Source organism: Hemicordylus capensis, chromosome 2 (assembly GCF_027244095.1).
Source record: "Hemicordylus capensis ecotype Gifberg chromosome 2, rHemCap1.1.pri, whole genome shotgun sequence".
Taxonomy (NCBI): Eukaryota; Metazoa; Chordata; class Lepidosauria; order Squamata; family Cordylidae; genus Hemicordylus; species Hemicordylus capensis.
The window spans coordinates 150,065,954-150,085,801 of record NC_069658.1 but is presented as its reverse complement, the minus strand read 5'-3'; the positions used below and the strand labels follow the sequence as shown (position 1 = coordinate 150,085,801).

The 19,848-nt window shown below is 44.4% G+C and overlaps 1 protein-coding gene across 6 annotated transcripts in view; it reads left to right on the top strand.

Moving 5' to 3' along the window:
- Window positions 1-446: 446 nt before the first annotated feature.
- THEGL (theg spermatid protein like) overlaps window positions 447-19,848 on the top strand; it is a 60,103-nt gene continuing 40,701 nt past the window's right edge. Inside the window, exons 1-2 of one of the 6 annotated variants that reach the window (XM_053290948.1) lie at window positions 450-705; window positions 14,079-14,097. Coding sequence is in view for 3 of the 6 variants with exons in the window: in XM_053290945.1 (XP_053146920.1) it covers window positions 4,761-4,782; window positions 14,079-14,097 (41 nt within the window). In the remaining 3 variants the exon portion in view is untranslated. Of the gene's footprint in view, window positions 706-4,622; window positions 4,783-14,078; window positions 14,098-19,848 lie in introns of those variants that run through there. The other 5 variants (XM_053290947.1, XM_053290945.1, XM_053290943.1 and 2 more) reach the window with 5 other exon arrangements.

Here is a 19,848-nt window from a genome sequence, read left to right as displayed (position 1 = left end):
ATCAAGTCATTTTTCCACTGCGCGCACACACTTAAAAGAAAGGACTGGGGTTTTTTTTAATCCAAAGAAAGGAGAAAGGTGGGGAAACAAAAAGAGGAGATGCATTTATTTATTTGTTACATTTATATCCTGCTCTTCCCGAAAGGCTTGGAACTACAGCATTCCTTTAGAATTAATAATCCTGTCCTCTGTTCCCTCTAACAGGGATTCCCAGATGTTGTTGACTACAACTCTCATAATCCCCACACAAAAGCCATTGCAGCTGGGGATTCTGGGAGTTGTAGTCAACATCTGGGAATCCCTGTTAGTGGGAACACTGATCCTATCCCAAAAGGGCTCACAATCGTTAAAAAAATATCAAAACAAAAGTTGAAAAGCGGGAGGCGGGGGGAATGTCGGGGGGTGGTGGTGGTGGTCCAGAAGGTACTTGGTCCTCCTCAGGCCAATGGAGGGGCCTTGTTGCCTGCCTCGCCCACGGCTGCAGCCTGCTGAGAACGGCTGTTGAGGAGGACTTGGTTCTTCTCAGAGGGGAGGGGCCGGATGACAGTTGGCCCTCCTCAGGCCCAGGAGAAAGAGCAGGTGGACCAGCCGGGCAGCCTCAGCACAGGGTCTTCGCAGTCTCTGGACGCCCCCATCCCACTTTGGGTGCCCCAAGGAGTGACTGCCGCCACCAGATTGCTCACAGACCTGCACAGACATGACAAGGTAGGTAACCACCCTGAAGTCAGCCCCTCAGAAGCTCCTCAGACACTGCTGCTGCTGCTGCTGGGATGAAGCCAATATGCTCCCAACCTTTCCAGCAGAACAGCCCATCTCCACCCCAACACACCTCCCCCACCCACCCCCAGTCCAGCTGCATGTACCAAGTAGTACCTTCTGCTCTTGGGTGGGTACTTGGGGTGGTTCCACCCCCCGCCCTTTTTCGCTTCCAGAAGTCAGCACTGCCACTGCTATTGTTGTTCCTGTTGCCAGAGAAGGTGCCTCTGGTCTTGTGGTAGCAAGCATGACTTGTCCCCTTAGCTAAGCAGGGTCGGCCCTGGTTGCATCTGAATGGGAGACTTGATGTGTGAGCACTGCAAGATATTCCCCTCAGGGGATGGAGCCGCTCTGGGAAGAGCAGAAGGTTCCAAGTTCCCTCCCTGGCTTCTCCAAGAGAGGGCTGAGAGAGATTCCTGCCTGCAACCTTGCAGAAGTCACTGCCAGTCTGTGTAGACAATACTGAGCTAGATAGACCAAGGGTCTGACTCAGTATATGGCAGCTTCCTATGTTTCCCAGCCGCAGCCCCTGGCTCAGATCTGCTGCTGACATAACTCAGAGAGAAGGGAGTCCTGGCACCACAGGACTTGCCAGGTGAAGTCTGAAGTTGGTGGGGCTAATGTGGGTTTTTTTGTTTGTTTGTTTTTTGGTCATGCCACTACAATGGTGTTTACATGATCTATATTAAATGTGCCACAGTATATATATTTTTGGAAGTCTGATTATTTTTTAAATAATATTTATATAGAGTCATTATTGGATTCTTTTGGGATTATTATTATTGTCTATGAATCCAAATAATATTAGCTTTGTATTATCTTAAGCCACTACAACACACACAATTTTTGTAGGAGGTTACACACTTTTGGATAACCACTGTATGCCAATAAGAAGCCCTTAAAGATTCAAAATTGAGTAGTATAGCATCTGCATGAACTTAGTAGGTAGCCAACTGGTATAGCTTAACTCCATTGCACCAACTAAGTATTTTTAGCACTCAGAAATATAATATAAATACTATTATGCACCATGTCGAACACCAGTTCCCATATTTCTCAAAGATAGTCTCTCCTACAGTACACACAGATATAAAAACATAGACACAGTAGCCTCATATGGTCTCTAACACCCTCCTCAAGGAGGACCCATAATTCCCTTACTGGTAGGTCCATCCAAGGACACCCACCCACACCAACTGAGCACTGATTATAGAGGATATAAACATGGATTAGACAAATTCATAAAGAGAAGTCTGTCACTAGCTGTTGTTAGTCATGTTGACTATAATGAGAATTATCTAGATTCAGGGGCAGTATATGGGAAACACCTATATCGGGCAGCAGCGATATAGGAAGATGCTGAAAGGCATCATCTCATACTGCGTGGGAGATGGCAATGGTAAACCCCTCCTGTATTCTACCAAAGACAACCACAGGGCTCTGTAGGTGCCAGGAGTTGACACTGACTCAAAGGCACACTTTATCTTTATACCTTTGAATACCACCAAGTGTGGTCAAGAAGTTATTCAAATTCTCAGTCAAGTGGACAAATACAACTTCTTCCTCACAAAAAAATTAGATTAGGATTAGTTTGCCAAAAAAATCATCTATCAAGATGTTAAAGACATCAAATTGCAGACAATATGATTTCAAACCATACCTGGATTTACCCCATTTTTAAAAAGATTTAAGAATAAGCAAGCACTTCAGTGGAGGAGCAAAAGGGCATCTTTTAAAACAATTCCTCGTGATTCATTTTACAAAATCATATTTTGATACAACAAAAAAGAACAGACCACAAAATAATGTATAATTGGTGAGGGAGGGGAGAATGTGTAATTCTCAGTTTTTAGTCTGTAAGCCTTTGCAAAACAGCAAAGGAAGCTGGATATTTTATTCTACTGCAAGCTTATAAAAACAGACAGTATGTAAATATCTTTATGCACAGCTGTTATAAGAATAGATCAGGGTTGTTTTTGTTTTCTGTTTTTTAAACCCAGTCACTTTCTTGGGGAGAACCATCTGGGAGCACCGAGAAGCATTTTCTCATCCCTTTTGCTATGTGAACTGCTTTGAGAAGCAGGCAGACCTTTCCCCTGGGTTAATATTGTGAAAAACATGGGGGGAGGGATCTTCCAAGAATAGTTTCAGAAGGAGTTGCCAATACTAACTGGAACTAAAAATTTAAAATAGAGCCCTACTTGCCTGGGCCTACTAAACTTGAATCCACCGGGAATAAACTGCTGCTTAGAACTGTGCCTCCTCTTCCCTGTATTCCAACTCTTCTCTGTATACATGGCCCAACCCTCGCAGTGGAAAGTTGACCAATCAGAGAAAAGTTGTATCTGAGAGCAGGGATTACTTTAATGCCATTGTGCTTTACATGATTGGCTGAAAATGTCTATTGGCTGGTTATTTGCCAGCTCAGCAGTTTCCATGGGACTTTTCCTGCCCAGAGGGAGCCAAGACAACATGTAATCTCTGCAAGTCCTTTCCTCTGCCAGCAAGAGCCTGCCCTGAGATTCATGATTCAGACATGAGAGAAGCAATGGGAAAGCCAAAATAAATGATTAAATAGTCAGCCGTGATTAAGTACATATAGAAGTCTTTGTTTAATTGATTTAATGCGATTAAATGTTTAATTTTCTTTCTTGGTTTCTTTTTTTCTTGGGAGGGACTGTCACTGGCCCCATTTGGCCCTAAAGAGGAGTCTCCACTGTCCATAGGGGAGCATTCAGCTAGTAGAGAAAACTTTACTAGCTTTTTCAGACAGCGAATTTACAACTTTACTTTGGGAGTGTGGATGTGTGTTCACATATTGGCCAGATTTACCCAGAAGCCCATGAGATATTTCAGAGAGCATGTCACACACGGTATGGGCTTTCCCCTCCATATAGGAACCTAGCCCAATTTATGTCTGCTTTTTGGGTCAGAATATCTGTTATGCCCTGAACTCGCAGTAAACCCACAGTAAAGCCTGCTGTCTGAAAAGCCTTCTGAGAGCAGTTCACACACAATTTGTGTTTTTCACAGCACATAGAGTGTAGCCTGATTTATATCCGGGGTAAAAAAATTCCACTATTTGTGTCAGTTTTGGGGGACAACTTCGAATTGGTAGTAAAGCCTCCCAGTCAAACCTGCTGTGTGTAAAAGTCCCAGTTGGTTCTGATTCTGTGAAAGATGACCCTTAGCAAATATTAAGGTGAGCTGCTTGTCCACCCATAGCCAAAATTGCTTTGCCTTCTCAGTACTCTGCTTGTGCATGGAACATAACGTGCAAAATTGGCTGGACACATGAAGTGCTACGGTACGTGCAAGAGCATAACTCATCACCTGCTCACGCAGTCTGAGCAATGCTATACATGCATTTATTTAGAATATATTGCTTTTCAGCAAGAAAACTTCTCAAAGAGCCTGACATTAACGGGGGACGGCGCGGAGATGTTCCAAATTTATTTGGAAGCACAGTAATATAGGTGCCATTGAGCTGTAAAACGTACCATGCATTTTACTCGGAAGTAAATCCTACTGAGTTCAGTGCGGCTTCCTCCCATGATCCCAGATAAATCTGCATAAGAACCGCAGCCTTACAACCTGTTTCAAGGCAGTCTGTACAACTGCTCCTTAAAACTGCAGCGCCTGGGCGAAATCATTCTCTCTTAAAAGGCAGCAATATTACTGAGCATATTGGGAGTCATTAAATAGGGGCGGGCTATAGCCTACAGCGCAGTCTGTTGCGGCGGCCACAACTCCCTAATCTGCAGCAGTTCTAATTCTGGCGCGCGCCCTCTAGCGACTGGCTCCACCGCGCGGTTCGTGCAGAAGCCCAGAGGAAACCGAGCAGGAGGAGGGAACAAACGTGAGTTGCCGGTTACCCTGGCGACCAAAAGAAACAGCAGCACCAAGGAGAGCGTAAGCGCGCGAAGGCGGGCCAGCTGCAGGCAGCAGAGCGCATGCCTTTCTGAAGTTGGGGAGAGCCGGAGGAGGCGCTTTCAGTCCACGGGATGACAACGCTGCCTCAGATAGGTGCGTGAGAGGGAAGCTCTGCAGAGTCGAACTTCCTTCTCTGCACAACCTGATCCCGTGTGTTAAAAATGTATGGCACTAGATGAGTGCCTCTGAGAATGTGTAGTGCGTCTTTCCTCTGATGGGGACACAACAGGTTCCCCCCCCCAAAGGCCTAAGTGAAAAGGGACTGTGTGCACATGCACAGAATGATTTTTGCCTGTTACAAGGAGTTTTCTGGTCACAGTTAGGCTACACATATCGCCGTGCTATACATGGCTCCGTAGGGCCAAGGATCTGAGCTGAAGCGGAGAATGCTCTTCTATGAATCTTAACGTCTATGTTCATTTGCTTGGTTGTTTTTAAAAGCATCTCTTACAGATCTCTGTTTGTCTCTCCACCTGCTCAGACTCCTAGATGCACAGAACTAATTCCATAATTCTTTGGGTCCTGTGCACATGTGTTTTAAGAAAGTTTGGAGGAAATAATGTATAGTATGTGCCACATGATTATCTATCTATCTATCTATATAGAATGCTAAGGCAATGCGTGGCACGCTGGAGTATAATCTTGATTTGAACGTCATGAAGACTCATCTCTGTAGGGCCATGGATCTCCAAGCCCAATAAGGTGCCCTTGCATTAGCTCCTGGGACAGGGAAGCGCTGCAGCTGCAGCAGGGATGGTGGCAGAGATGGCGGTGAGGAGGGCTCCTCCCATGAGCCGCCTGCCTCCCAAATGGCCCCAAACCAGCATGACCTGGGCATTTGGTAGGAGGGTGGGCCTGAAGAAAGAGCTCTCACTGCTGTCTCCACCACCATCCCCGCTGCCATCCTGCTGCACAGCAGTGGTTTTAAAAGGCATTTTAATTAATTAATTAATCTCTATATACCCTGTTTCCCCGAAAGTAAGACCTAGCAGTAATTTCTGATGTACCGCTAATTGCCCTAGTGCATTTTGGGGGGCTAAAATTAATATAAGACACTGTCTTATTTTCGGGGAAACACGGTATAAAACGCTGTCATTTGACTCTCTAACTATTGTGTCAGTAAATCAAGCGATTGAAAATTGTGTGTAATAATACAATTTTCATAATATAGAAAATTATGATACTGAGCAATAAAGTACTAGCATGCAGATGCTCTGTGCAGGTAAGGCTAGTTATATCAATTTTCTAAAACAGGATCCCCGCTCTGCTCACTTCATTAGCATTTTGGGGTGGGGGACAAAAGAGGCCTAGGGTTGTATGAAAGGATTCCTTTTATCTTTTGGAGGAAGGACACCTTTGGATACAGTACGCAGGCCTGTTCCATTGTTTATAATAGCCATTTTCAATCTACACTTGTACCCCAGCTTGGACTATGGGTCCATTTAAATTTGACTTTGTCATGTCCTGGGATCCTCTCTTTCTCCCCATTTTTATCTTTTTAAAAATAAAAAAGTGATGTTGGTGCTGGTGTGATTTGTTTTAGGTTGGGATATGAACCACTTGTAGACCTTAATATATTAGTTGGACCAGTAGTGCACAACAATGGCCTCTCAGTGTATATAATTCGTGAGTGGGCCAGAGGTTGTGAGGATGATAATATTAGAGTTGCTTTATTTATTTACATAGCACTATTAATATGCATGTATTACAGAGTAACAAACAAAAGCATAAGGCCTTGCACAGAGGACCTTACATTAAAATTCAACCTGGGGAGGCTGCAAAGGGAGGAGAGAAAGATGAAGATGAGGGTAACAGAGTGTTACATATAGTTAAATGTAGTTAGGCATAGTTTCAGCAGGAGATGAGGAATAATGGTGTTCCTCGTGAGGCACAATTGCATGTGGTCTGAAATCTGTGAGGTGGGCAGGGATGACAGCTGACCTCCTCTAAATGTTACCCTGCTTCTCTCTGACTATTATATTAAAGTTTCAGTATATCCAATCTGCTCTGTCATTGCAATAGCAGAAAAAGCATATGGACGGAGCTGCCCACACATCAGCAAAATCAACCTCTTTGCTGCCAGCTGCCTGGCTTCATGTCAGTCTTCATGGTATTATTGTCTTCAGTTTCCTTATGATCGCTACCCCACTCCCCAGTGTTTTTGGCATGTGGAACTGGTCCTATGAATGTTCTGATATCAATTCAGATTGTATCCTGGGTGGGGTGACATAATGTGATAAGTCAGCTTGTAGACATGTTTTTGCAAGACTGATCCACCACACTGAGTTGGATCAATCAACTTGTGTTTACTTAATTGCATTCTACCACATAACAATGTTTGAGAGATGTTGCATTAGATTCATATTCCACACCACAATGTGTTTTTCATGTTCCCTTCCCCTGAAAATGTGATGCAAATGTTATGCAATTCAAACCCAAACTTCAGATGAATAATTATAACCATACATACAAAGTTTCATGGTGATATCTCAGTGTTTCGCAGAAATATCACCTTGCAGTGTGTTTTGCATCTTTACTTGCAACCTTGTAAAAGGGTGTGAAGTTGAGCTGGTATTCAAACATCAAATTTAGAGTAGAACAACCCTGAACAACCACACCAACTTCCATTCCAGTATCATAATTTAAAAAGCAGGTATTGCAAAACAGCCGTGATTTTCAAATCTCTACCTTCAAGAAACTATTTTTACATTGATTTACCTGTTAAACAGCCTGTGAGTCTGCTGCAAAATATTCTAGAGCAAGTTTGTTTGTTTGTTTGATGTATTTAATTCATATTTATATACCAGCTGATATATGTGTCTCTAAGTGGCGTACATAATCCAAATTACAACAAATACAAAACAGGATAAAAACAATTAAAACACTTTCGCAGAATAAAAACAAAACACGTTCAGATAATAAAACAATTATAATAAAACAAGTAAAATACTTTCACAGAATAAAACAAACAATTTAAAATTAGTTTTAATTAAAAGCCTGAGAAAAGAGGTATGTTTTAAGGGTCTTTTTAAAAATGATAAGAGATGGAGAAGCTCGTATTTTGACAGGGAGTGCATTCCAAAGCCTTGGGGTAGCCACAAAGATGAGCTGGTGGCAATGGCAACCATAACTGGACCTCCCCAGGATATCTTAATAGGCAGCAAGGTTCATGACAAAGGAGACACTCTCTTAAGTACCCTGGACACAAGCTGTTCAGAGCTTTATAGGTAATAATCAGCACTATTTATATTGCTCTTTTAAAATCAGTGTTATATGGTCCCTTTGAGTTGTCCCCGAGACTTGTCTGGCTGCTGCATTCTGTACCAGTTGTAATTTCTGGACTACATATAAAGTCAGCCCCACGTAGAATGCATTACAGTAGTCAAGCCTGGAGGTTACCAGCATATGCACCAATATTTTTAGGTCATTTGTCTCCAGAAATGGGCGTAGCTGACGTATCAGCCTAAGCTGATAAAAATTGCTCCCGTCCTGGCCACTACCTCAACCTGAAAAACCAGAGAGAGTTTTGGAACCAGGAGGAGCACTCTCAAGCGATGTATTTGTTATTTTGAGGGGAATGTAACCCCATTCTGGTGTTCTATTTATTTATTTATTAAAACATTTCTATACCGCCCAAAACTTACATCTCTGGGCGGTTTACAACAAAATAAAAACAAAATAAAACATCCGTTAAGACAAAAATGGGGGGGGGACACACACATTACAACAATTTAAAAATTTAAAATAATATTTTAAAACAGCATTAAAAGCAATTAAAACAACATTAATTAAAAGCCTGGGTGAAGAGATGTGTTTTTAAAGACTTTTAAAAAGCTGTCAGAGATGGGGAGGCTCTTATTTCACTAGGGAGCGCATTCCAAAGCCTCGGGGAAGCAGCAGAGAAGGCCCATCCCTGAGTGGCCACCAGACGAGCCAGTGGCAGCTGCAGATGGACCTCTTCATCAGATCTCAGTGGGTGGTGGGGTTCATGCTGAAGAAGGCGTTCCCTTAAGTACCCAGGGCCCAAACTGTTTAGGGCTTTATAGGTTATAACCAGCACCTTGTATTTTGCCCAGAAACATATTGGCAGCCAGTGTAGCTCCTTCAATACAGGAGTTATATGGTCTCTCCAAGACGACCCAGAGACCAACCTGGCTGCCGCATTCTGGACCAGCTGTAGTTTCCGGACTACATACAAGGGCAGCCCCACATAGAGCGCATTACAGTAATCCAGTCTGGAGGTTACCAGCAGATGTACCACTGTTTTGAGGTTGTTCACCTCAAGAAACGGACACAGCTGGTGTATCAGCCGAAGCTGATAGAAGGCACTTCTGGCCACCGCCTCAACCTGGGATACCAGGGAGAGGCTTGGATCCAGAAGGACCCCTAGACTGCATACCTGTTCCTTCTGGGGAAGTGTGACCCCATCCAGAACAGGCAGGTCACAATCATCTCTCGAGTTCCGGCCCCGGACAATGAGTACCTCCGTCTTAGCTGGATTCAGTCTCAGTTTGTTATCCCTCATCCAGCCCATCACCGACTCCAGGCAGGCATTTAGGGAGGTTATGCCCTCTCCCGATGATGCTGACATGGAGAAATAGATTTGGGTGTCATCAGCATACTGGTAGCACCCTGCACCAAATCTCCTGATGATCTCTCCCCGCGGTTTCATGTAGATATTAAACAACATTGGAGACAATATGGAGCCCTGGGGAACACCATACAAAAGTTCAGATTTTGAAGAACAGCAGTCTCCAAGGGATACCATCTGGAACCTGCCTGAGAGGTAGGAGCGGAACCACTGCAATGCAGTGCCTCCAACTTCCAACCCCCTCAGACGCTCCAGAAGGATACTATGGCCGATAGTATTGAAAGCCGCCGAGAGGTCCAAAAGGACCAACAGAGTCACACTTCCTCTGTCAATTGCCACTTGGAGATCATCCATCAGGCCGACCAAGGCAGTCTCCACCCCATAGCCAGCCCTTAAGCCAGTTTGAAATGGGTCAAGATAATCCGTTTCATCCAAGACTGTCTGGAGCTGGGAAGCCACCACCCTCTCAATTACCTTGCCCAGCCACAGAAGGTTGGAGACAGACCTGTAGTTGTTCAAGTCCAAGGGATCCAGGCTAGGCTTCTTCAGAAGTGGTCTAATAATTGCCTCCTTAAGACAAGGAGGCATCTTACCTTCCCTCAGAGACGCGTTTATAATCTCTACCAGGCCCTCTACAACAACCCCACTGCCAGATAATATAAGCCATGTCGGACAAGGGTCAAGAAAACAGGTGGTAGGCCGCACCATTCCAATCAGCTTGTCTACATCCTCAGGTGTCACAAACTGGAACTGATCCAACCTAATCACACAAGAGGAGTCGCTGGACACCTCTACATCAGACACTGAGGTAATTGTGGAGACAGAGTCTAAGTCGGCCCGAATACGAGAGATTTTTTCCACAAAGAATTCATTAAACACATCACAGCGGGTAATCGATGGTTCCAGATTCTGATTCAAGGGAGGAGGGGCACTCACTAGCCCTCTCACAACCCTGAACAACTCCGCCGGACGTGAACTTGTGGATGCAATACGGGCAGAAAAGAATCGCTTCTTTGCTGCACGTATCGCCTGAGCAAGGTCTTCAAATGAGCTCTATGTTGCAGTCTGTCGGATTCAAGCAGAGTCTTTCTCCACTTGCGCTCCAGTCGTCTACCTCGCTGCTTCAGCCCCTGTAATTCTTCCGTATACCAAGGGGCCAATTTTGAAGCAGGATGGAGAGGACGCTTAGGAGCAATCATGTCTACTGCCCCAGTGAGTTTGCTGTTCCAATTCTCCACCAGGGCATCAACAGGATCACCAGCAGAGCCAACACTAAATCCCTCCAAGGCTTCTTGAAATCCGATTGGATCTAATAACCTTCTTGGGCGGATCATCCTAATAGGTCCCTCGCCCCTGTGAGGGTGGGAAGTGATTGTGAGTCCAACCTTAACCAGATGGTGGTCCGTGCATGACAATGGGGAAATCACAGGATTCCCCACCCACGGAACACCACCCTGATCAGAGTTAGACCAAATCAAGTGTGTGACCAGCAATGTGCGTCGGCCCAGAGACCACTTGGGATAGGCCCATAGTCGTCATGGCCGCTATGAACTCCTGAGCTGCCCCGGACAAATTGGTCCCAAAGTGAACATTGAAGGCCCCCAGCACCAAGTTCGAGACCAAGTCCGTCAGCTCAGTTAGGGACTCCATTGAGCAGCGGGGCGATCGGTACACCAGCAGAAGTCCCAGTCTATCCCTGGTCCCCAGACTTAAGTACACACATTCGATATGGTCCGACACTCTAACAGGGATCCTGGTGAGGGAAAGGTTATTCTTATAGACCACAGCCACTCCACCTCCCCTCCCACGGTCTCTCACCCGCTCCTCAACAGAGTAGCCTGGAGGAAGAAGCTGGGACCACACTGGGCCCCCAGCCTCCCCCAGCCAGGTCTCTGTAATACATACAGTACCAGGTCGGCACCTTCATCCAGAATCAAATCATGGATGGTTTCTGATTTGTTCTGGACCAACCTGGCATTACAGAAGAGCAAGTTGAGCTTCCAAGGATGATCGGCACTGCTCCCCAAGGTCAAAGGGCTGGCAGGACAGCCGGAAGGGGAAACAACTATTAGATTTCCAAGTCCCCTTCCCCTATAACAGCCCGCTGACCTGCCAACGTTACTTCTTCTGTTCCCCACCATGACCAGAATGGCCGCCCCACAGTCAGTGGACATGCCCCCGTCTTCCCATCTCCAGTTAAACCCAGACACATTCTAAGATTGTCTCACCCAGGACAAATTAAAACAGAAGCTCCACTATTGAATGCCCCCCCATACAAATACCTAGGCCAAGAGACCTGGCCCTCACCCTCGCTGTTCCCTAAAGTGGCTCCCCCAAAGGGGCGACTCCCTTTGGTGTCACCCCTTCGGTGGTGGGCCCACTGGTGGTGGGCCCGCCGCCACTGGCAGAAGCCTATATAGCCCTGAGCAGGCAGCTCTAGGCAGATGGGATGCATGAAACTGCCAAGTCACCCTCCTCTCCGGCCCCAATCCTGCAAGGACTCACCTCAGCATAGCAGCCAGTCCTCAGCATAGCAGCCAGTCCTGGGGGGCAGATAACAAACAAGGGGGCAGCAGGAGAAGCACACAGGCAGGCACCCAGTCTCACATCCTGAGGTCTACCTAAGAGCAGATGTCTCTCCTCTTCTCTCTCCTGCAGGGTTCTAGGGTTTACAGTCAGTTCACAACAGAGCGCTGGTGGCCTCATTGTTGCCTTCTAGGAACTAAGAATGAACCTTAGAACACATCCAACACAGCTGCACATTGTAGGGGGAAATTTATAGTGGTGGGCAAGCTGTCTTCCTGGGAAGTTTGTTAGCCACTACTGACCTGGTCATGGGAAACCTTTGAAAAGCTTTCAAGGATTCCCAGAACATAGCCTGGAAACCGTTATGTTACAGAGTGTTTTGCATCTTCCCTTAGATGTGGAGGTCAAGGTGCTATTTGATCTTGAAACATAGAATTGTATCCTGAATATGCATACCAACTCATTTTGTTAGCTCAATATTCAAGGGAGATTTTGGGTCGTATACTAAGAATGGCATGCATGAATGGAAGACGTTCCATTGTGCAAGGGTGGGGTGAGATATTACTTTTGCCAATTTCCTTTGCATCCCACTGCATCCCCTGAAAATCTGAGAGCTGGGGGGCTCTCAGGAGTAGATTTTCAGGGGGCATAAAGGCCTGTAGCAGGAAGGGAGGATCAGTGGAAATAAGAGAGGCTGCCTTGGTTTGCATTTGGAAGGGAGACTACATGTGAGCACTGTAAGATGTTCCCCTTAAGAAATGGGGACATCGCTCAGTGGAAGAGCCTCTGCATACAGAAGGCCACTCCCTGGCAGCATCTCTAGGTAGGGCTGGGAGAGACTCCTGCCTGTAACCTTAGAGAACTTCTGCCAGTCTGTGTAGACCAGGGATTCCTAACCTTTTAAAACAAGTGTGCCTGTTTTTGTTGCAAACCTTCATCTCAGGTGCCCCATACACACATCTGTAGTGTGTGTGTGTGTGTGTGTGTGTGTGTGTGTGTGTGTGTATACACACACACACACACACACATACATACATATACATATACATATACATACACACATTTTAATGTTAGAGTTGTGAGATGGGCTACTCCAATCATTGGCTTACATCCAAACTAAGTTACTTATGAGCACTCTCATCAAAATTAATGGTCCCATTAATTTCAGCAAGACTTCTTATGAGTGTCTTAATCTGGATGTAAGCCAGTGACTGGAGTAACTCGTCTCATAATTGTAACGTGTGTGTGTGCGTGTGCGTGTGTGTACATATACATATACATATACATAATATACATACACACATACACCTTCAGGCTGGTGAACCTCAAATGGGTAACAAAGAGTGCAGCTGCAGCATGGAGAAACAGGAGGGTTCTGAGTATCCCCTGGGAGCCCTTCAGGTACCCTAGGGGTAAAAGTACCCCTTGTTGGGAACCCCCGGTGTAGATGATACTAAGTTAGGTGGACCAATGGTCTGACTCAGCATAAGGGAGCTTCCCATGTTTTTAATGTAATTACAGGTGATTTATGGTTAACTAGCTCGTCATTGACTGGGCAAAGTCATTTTCCGTAGACTACACTTATAGGAAAGTAAAAGAAATTAAATATATGTAATAGACATTTTTGTTAATGTGCTTGAAAAAGGGAAGTAAATGAACAGTTTGAAATGTGTATGATTTCAACTTCAAAACAGGCATTTTATTGTATAGTGACAATATATATGGTAAATTTGAATCATGGTAAATTTGAACCTGAGAAAGATCTGCTTTTCTTGGGCATGAGGTAATTTTGGAATTATTAATCTGCTTATTATTAAAAATCTTTTGAGAGCAATAAGAGTTAAAATAGGATTGACTTAGAATTTCTGCTTTTTAAAAAACAAAACAAAAAATATTTAAATGTGTCCCCCAAACATATTCCAATGTAAAAGGTAGTGCATTAATCTAATTTCAGTGGCAGGATTGTTCATGCAAAATTTGGTATCTGTAGGTAATCAGGAAGTGTGATATTAAGGATGTCTTCAAAAAACTACAAAAAAATTCATTTAAATCTTCACTGAACATTTTCCACTGTAAAAAGTCATGCATTCAGCTAATTTCAGTGGCAGGATTGTGCATGCAAAATTTGGTATCTGTAGATCATTGAGAAGTATGACTTTATTTTGCAGAAACAAACACATTCTTCAAAATATATAATAGATATTGATGGCACAGAACACACAGGTCCATACTGGCCATTAAAACCCACCTGTTGTTTTTGTTTCCTTTGCAGTTTTGCCTTCAAGAGAAAGGTAAGAGGAAATTTCCAAGGCCCTTATAATTCCAATTGGTGGCACATTTAATGGACCAAATTCTGAAACCTCTGAGTAGCCCACAGGCATTTCATTGGAAGTGGTTTGCATCATCATTGATGTTTTGCTTGTTGCCACTCACTTATAAAGTACTGCTTTCAGGAGTTGGCTTGCAAGTGCCTTTAACTCAAATTTGAGAAAGAGAACACTAGGATAAACAAGTACAAAACCTGTGAGGAAGGCCTGAGAGTGACATACTTTACAGCCCCTCCCCAACACATTGGCAACACTCAATTATGTAGTGATGATTTGACATTTAGTGATGATGTCACTTTTCATTCTTCAACACAATGCTCTTGGCTGCCTGTCGGTATTCTTCCAGAAGAGAAACCATATTAGTCTGTTGCAGCAGAAGCAATAGCAATGTTCTGGCACCTTAAAAACAAACAGATTGACGGTGAAATAACTTGCCTAGTGAGCCAGAGGTTGCCAATTCGAATCCCTGCTGGTATGTTTCCCAGACTATGGGAAACACCTATATTGGGCAGGAGCGATGATGCTGAAAGGCATCATCGCACACTGCACGGGAGATGGCAATGGTAAACCCCTCCTGCATTCTACCAAAGACAACCACAGGGCTCTGTGGTCACCAGGAGTCGACACCAACTCGCCGGCGCAACTTTACTTTTATCCAGTGCTGTGGTGGTGTGGTGGCTAGAGTATTGGTTGAGGAGTGGGGAGGCCTGGGTCTGAATCCGTCTTTAGGCATGAAGCTCACTGGGTAACCATGAGCAAGTCACTCTCTCTCAGCCTAACTTCTCTCATAGATTAGTTGTTAGGGTACAAGGAGGAGACCAGGTGCACCCCTAGGGTTGCCAACAGTCCCGGATTAGCTGGGATGCCCCGTATTTCCAGGGGAAAGTGGTCATCCCATCTGGGACGCCATTCATCCCATGTTTTGGCTCCAGTCACCTACCCCCAAAGCTCCTCCTACTTTCTCAGCCCAGCCCAGCGGAGGCAAGGGGGAAGCATGTGAGGAGTGAGTCACAGCGTCTTCCAGCTGGCTTACTCTGGGCAGCCAATGCTTGTGTTCCCCGCTGCGTGCTCATGCAGGGACTGAGAGAGTCATGAATTGATTAATGAACCGCGCGTGGGAGTTCCAGCAGGGACCAGGCTTGCCATTCCAAGCCCTCTCCTCTCCTCCCTACCTCGCTTTCCCTTTGCATTCTGTGGTTCTGGTCACTGGGACTGAATCATGAGGTGGCTACCATTAATGCATTTATCTGGGGCAGACTGTAATGCAGCTTTCAGCCATGGCACTGGGGTGAAGCGAGAGAGTGCTTCCAGCTTTCCATGGGTGTTCCAACACCTGGCTGCAGCCAACCCCACTGTCTGCCAGATGGATAGATCCTGCAGCCCAAGAACCAGCGCTCTCCATGGCTCCTGAGGAGGTAATAATAACTCAGAGCATTTTGTGTATTTATTTATTTATTTATACACTTATATCCCGCTCTTCCTCCAAGGAGCCCAGAGCGGTGTACTACATACTTGAGTTTCTCTTTCACAACAACCCTGTGAAGTAGGTTAGGCTGAGAGAGAAGTGACTGGCCCAGAGTCACCCAGTAGTATCATGGCTGAATGGGGATTTGAACTCGGGTCTCCCCGGTCCTAGTCCAGCACTCTAACCACTACACCGCAGAGGCCCCACCCCTGAGATGGCCCCACCCCAGACACACATACCCGACTTGTGTCCCTTATTCGGGCAATAAAATGTTGGCAACCCTACCTGAGCTCCTTGGGATCAAAAGTGTGACTGTGGTATAAGCTTTTGTAGATTGAAGCCTTCTTCAGCTTTGCTGTAGTGTGTGTGTGTGTGTGTGTGTGTGTGTGTACACACACAGAGGACTGAGAATGACTCATATACTGTGAATGGACTGGTTCTCAGGTGTTATTCCTTGGTCTCCTTTTGCTCTTATGGGAGCCACCTCAGAGTCTGAAATGTTGCACTTTTCATGTTTAAATTAGCCAGGCTCTGACTGCTGAGAAGGTTCCTCTGGAAACAAGCAGAGAAAGCTGCAGGAAATTGTAGAGCTGCTGGCTGCTTCTCTCCATCTATAATTTATCAATGTGTATATCCTCCCTTTAGCATCTAATTGTCCCTTGGAGTTGCAGTGGGGAGAGGCAAGGGTAATTAGCTGTTTAGAAGAGCTAAACAAAGACAAATCGCAGATGGAGAAAGCAAGCCAGATGATCTTTGATCCCTTCTAGCTCTCTCTGCCTGCTCTGGCGAAGCATCAGAATGTGGCTACTTTCATATGATGAGTGAAATGTATAGTCAGACCAGATCTAATCCAAGGCCCCCGGCACCTTAGGAAGTGAGGCAACCCCTGCCCCCACAAACCCGGACGACTCCAGAAATCTGCAGAGTGTAGAATTGTGGTAATAACTCCAGCAGAAGGCTCATTAACTTAACCATTTATTAAAACAATAGTAAGTCACCTATCTTTCTATCCAAGATGACTAAAGAGATCCCATCCTGGATGACCTCTCACACACATCCAGTGTTCCCTCTAACAGGGATTCCCAGATATTGTTGACTATAACTCCCAGAATCCCATGCTGCAATGGCTTTTGCTTGGGGTTTATGGCAGCTGTAGTCAACAACATCTGGGAATCCCTGTCAGAGGAAACACTACACACAACTCTCCCTAGTCCTCACACACTCTGTGTTAGCGCTCTTGTCTCCTCTAGTCACATTCCCCACTGTGAATAATATGGAACACTTCTCTAAAAGGAAAGAAAGAAGGTTACAAAGGCTTCAACAAAACCCTCTTAAAGGCACAGTATACAACATAGAGCATGACATTTGCCACTTTCCCCACAACATCAGCCTGGCCTTTCTTCCTGCACTGTCATCCCTGGTGGCATCTGAGCATGCTGTTCTTCCCTCCCTTATCCTATGCCTATGGCAGCATCTGTCAGCCTTCTCCAGAGCAATTGAGCATTTGAGGTTTTAAAAAAAGGTAGTGCACACAGCCCTGACTGAGAACTGTACACGCAGGATCGGTTTATGCATGCAATTCCTCTTCCTGCTAAGGAGCCACATGTGGAAACCTGCTTCAGCATATGTATGTGTATGTAGATCTAGATAGATAGATACATAAATACATACACACCCCTGGCTGAACTGAAGCATCTATCGTTACCTATTGTTGGGTTGTTAAGACTGCATTTTAATTCTAATTATGTTTAAATGTATTTTCTTATTGTAAATTGCTTTGAGTCTTCTAGGAAAAATAGTATATAAATATACTGTATAAATAAAACATGTGAACCGGAGAGCTTCAGATCTCAGTTGTGACAATTTCCAAGAGCTCAAATGGGAGTTGTTCTGAGAACTCCTGATTTACATTTGCTCACTAGAGTGCTGACATCGGGGCTACTCCAGTGAGTGCAAAAAAGCAGCCCTGTGTGAAGCCTGAACTCACCCAAAGCAATTTGCTATTAAGAATGTTTCTGTTTCATCCGGAAGAGTCTCCTGCCAATCCATTTCCATTAATAAAGCAAGGCATTTGCAAATCTGCTGTATACTGAACATGAATATAACTATGGTATGTGAAGGGAATTGCACTGAGCTTTAAAAAAAGCAACTTTAGTGTACCCCACAGTATGTGAACACCTTGTCAGTTATGGCAGTTATGACATTGGTTTCTCATTCAGGTGTGGTACTGGGGAGAAAGTACATATTACAAATAGCAAAGAATCTGGATGAGGGAGGATTCACCACAGCAGGCAAGAAAAGGGAGTGTTGGAATTCTCCTGTTAAGGGAATTATATGAGAGTACATTTGGATTTAACTTCGATATCCCTTAATAGCACACTACAGTCTCCCCTATTCAGTTACACTGTTCCACATAAGAATAGTTTATTATATCAGGCAAATGTCCATCGAGTACTGCATTCAGTCTCCAGTAGTGCCTAGTGAAATGCCTCTGGAAAGCTCACAAGAAGACTATAATTTTGCTTGCTTTTTTGTTCCCAGCATCTGGTATTTCGAGCTATACTGACTCTGAATATGAACATCTAATTTAGCTGTCCTGGTCAATGGCTTTTGTTGGGTCAGTCCTCCATGACTGTGAATCTTTTAAAAAGTCTGTATAAACTAGTAGCCATCATCCCATCTTGGGGCAGGGATTTTAGTGTGTTAATTATGTGAAAGAAGTTGCAGAGATTTCAGTGTGTTAATTATGTGAAAGAAGTTGTATCAATAATCATTACTTTATTGTGTCTTTCTTGAGCCTGCTCTGTGAATGCTTGGATGACCTCCCCCTCCAAATTTTGCCATATGAGAAGGAGAAAAACTTCTCTTTCTCCACACCTTTCATAATTCTGTTATCCTCTATCATGTCTCCCCCTTCATTGTCTTTATAAAAACAAACCCACCAAACTAAAAATCCACAACTCTTTAGCCTTGTCTTGTGATCATTTAGTTTCACAAGCTTATGTTTTGAGCTAGGCTATTGCTGAGTCATGATCCATCCACCAAAAAAAAGTGGAAACCAAGGATGCTTTTCACCAAGTCTCCAAAATACATAAGTTTTTGGCTTGTATATGTTAAATAAATATGTTAAATAAATAAATAAATAAATAAAATATAAAGTTTCCACTTTGCATAAGATTTGCATAGGTTTATTAGTATTATACAGGTGAAACTCGGAAAATTAGAATATCGTGCAAAAGTCCATTAATTTCAGTAATGCAAATTAAAAGGTGAAACGGATATATGAGACAGACGCATTACATGCAAAGCGAGATAAGTCAAGCCTTAATTTGTTATAATTGTGATGCTCATGGCGTACAGCTCATGAAAACGCCAAATCCACAATCTCAGAAAATTAGAATATTACATGGAACCAAGAAGACAAGGATTGTAGAATAGAACAATATCGGACCTCTGAAAAGTATACAGTGTACTGTGCTTGATTGGCCAGCAAACTCGCCTGACCTGACCCCATAGAGAATCTATGGGGCATTGCCAAGAGAAGGATGAGAGACATGAGACCAAACAATGCAGAAGAGCTGGCGGCCGCTAATGAAGCATCCTGGTCTTCCATAACACCTCAGCAGTGCCACAGGCTGATAGCATCCATGCCACGCCGCATTGAGGCAGTAATTGCTGCAAAAGGGGCCCAAACCAAGTACTGAATACATATGCATGCTTATACTTTTCAGAGGTCCGATATTGTTCTATTCTACAATCCTTGTCTTCTTGGTTCCATGTAATATTCTAATTTTCTGAGATTGTGGATTTGGGGTTTTCATGAGCTGTACGCCATGATCATCACAATTATAACAAATTAAGGCTTGACTTATCTCGCTTTGCATGTAATGCGTCTGTCTCATATATCAGTTTCACCTTTTAATTTGCGTTACTGAAATTAATGGACTTTTGCATGATATTCTAATTTTCCGAGTTTCACCTGTATATGCACATTTTAATAAGAAGTGGATAATTTGAAAATAAATACCACTCACCACTATGAAACTGATGGCCAAGTGAGCTGAATGTCTGCTGTCTAGGTGCATAGTCCTCAAGGCCCCTGCTTCTTAACCGTAAATTCATCTCCTGGTTAGGTTTACCACACATACAGTCCTCTGTCCTCCTCCCTCATGGATCACCCAGGCTGCTTTCCCTAGCCAGGCTAGCAACTTCGCCTCTTGGCTTGAGGCATGGTAGCCAGCTAGCTACTG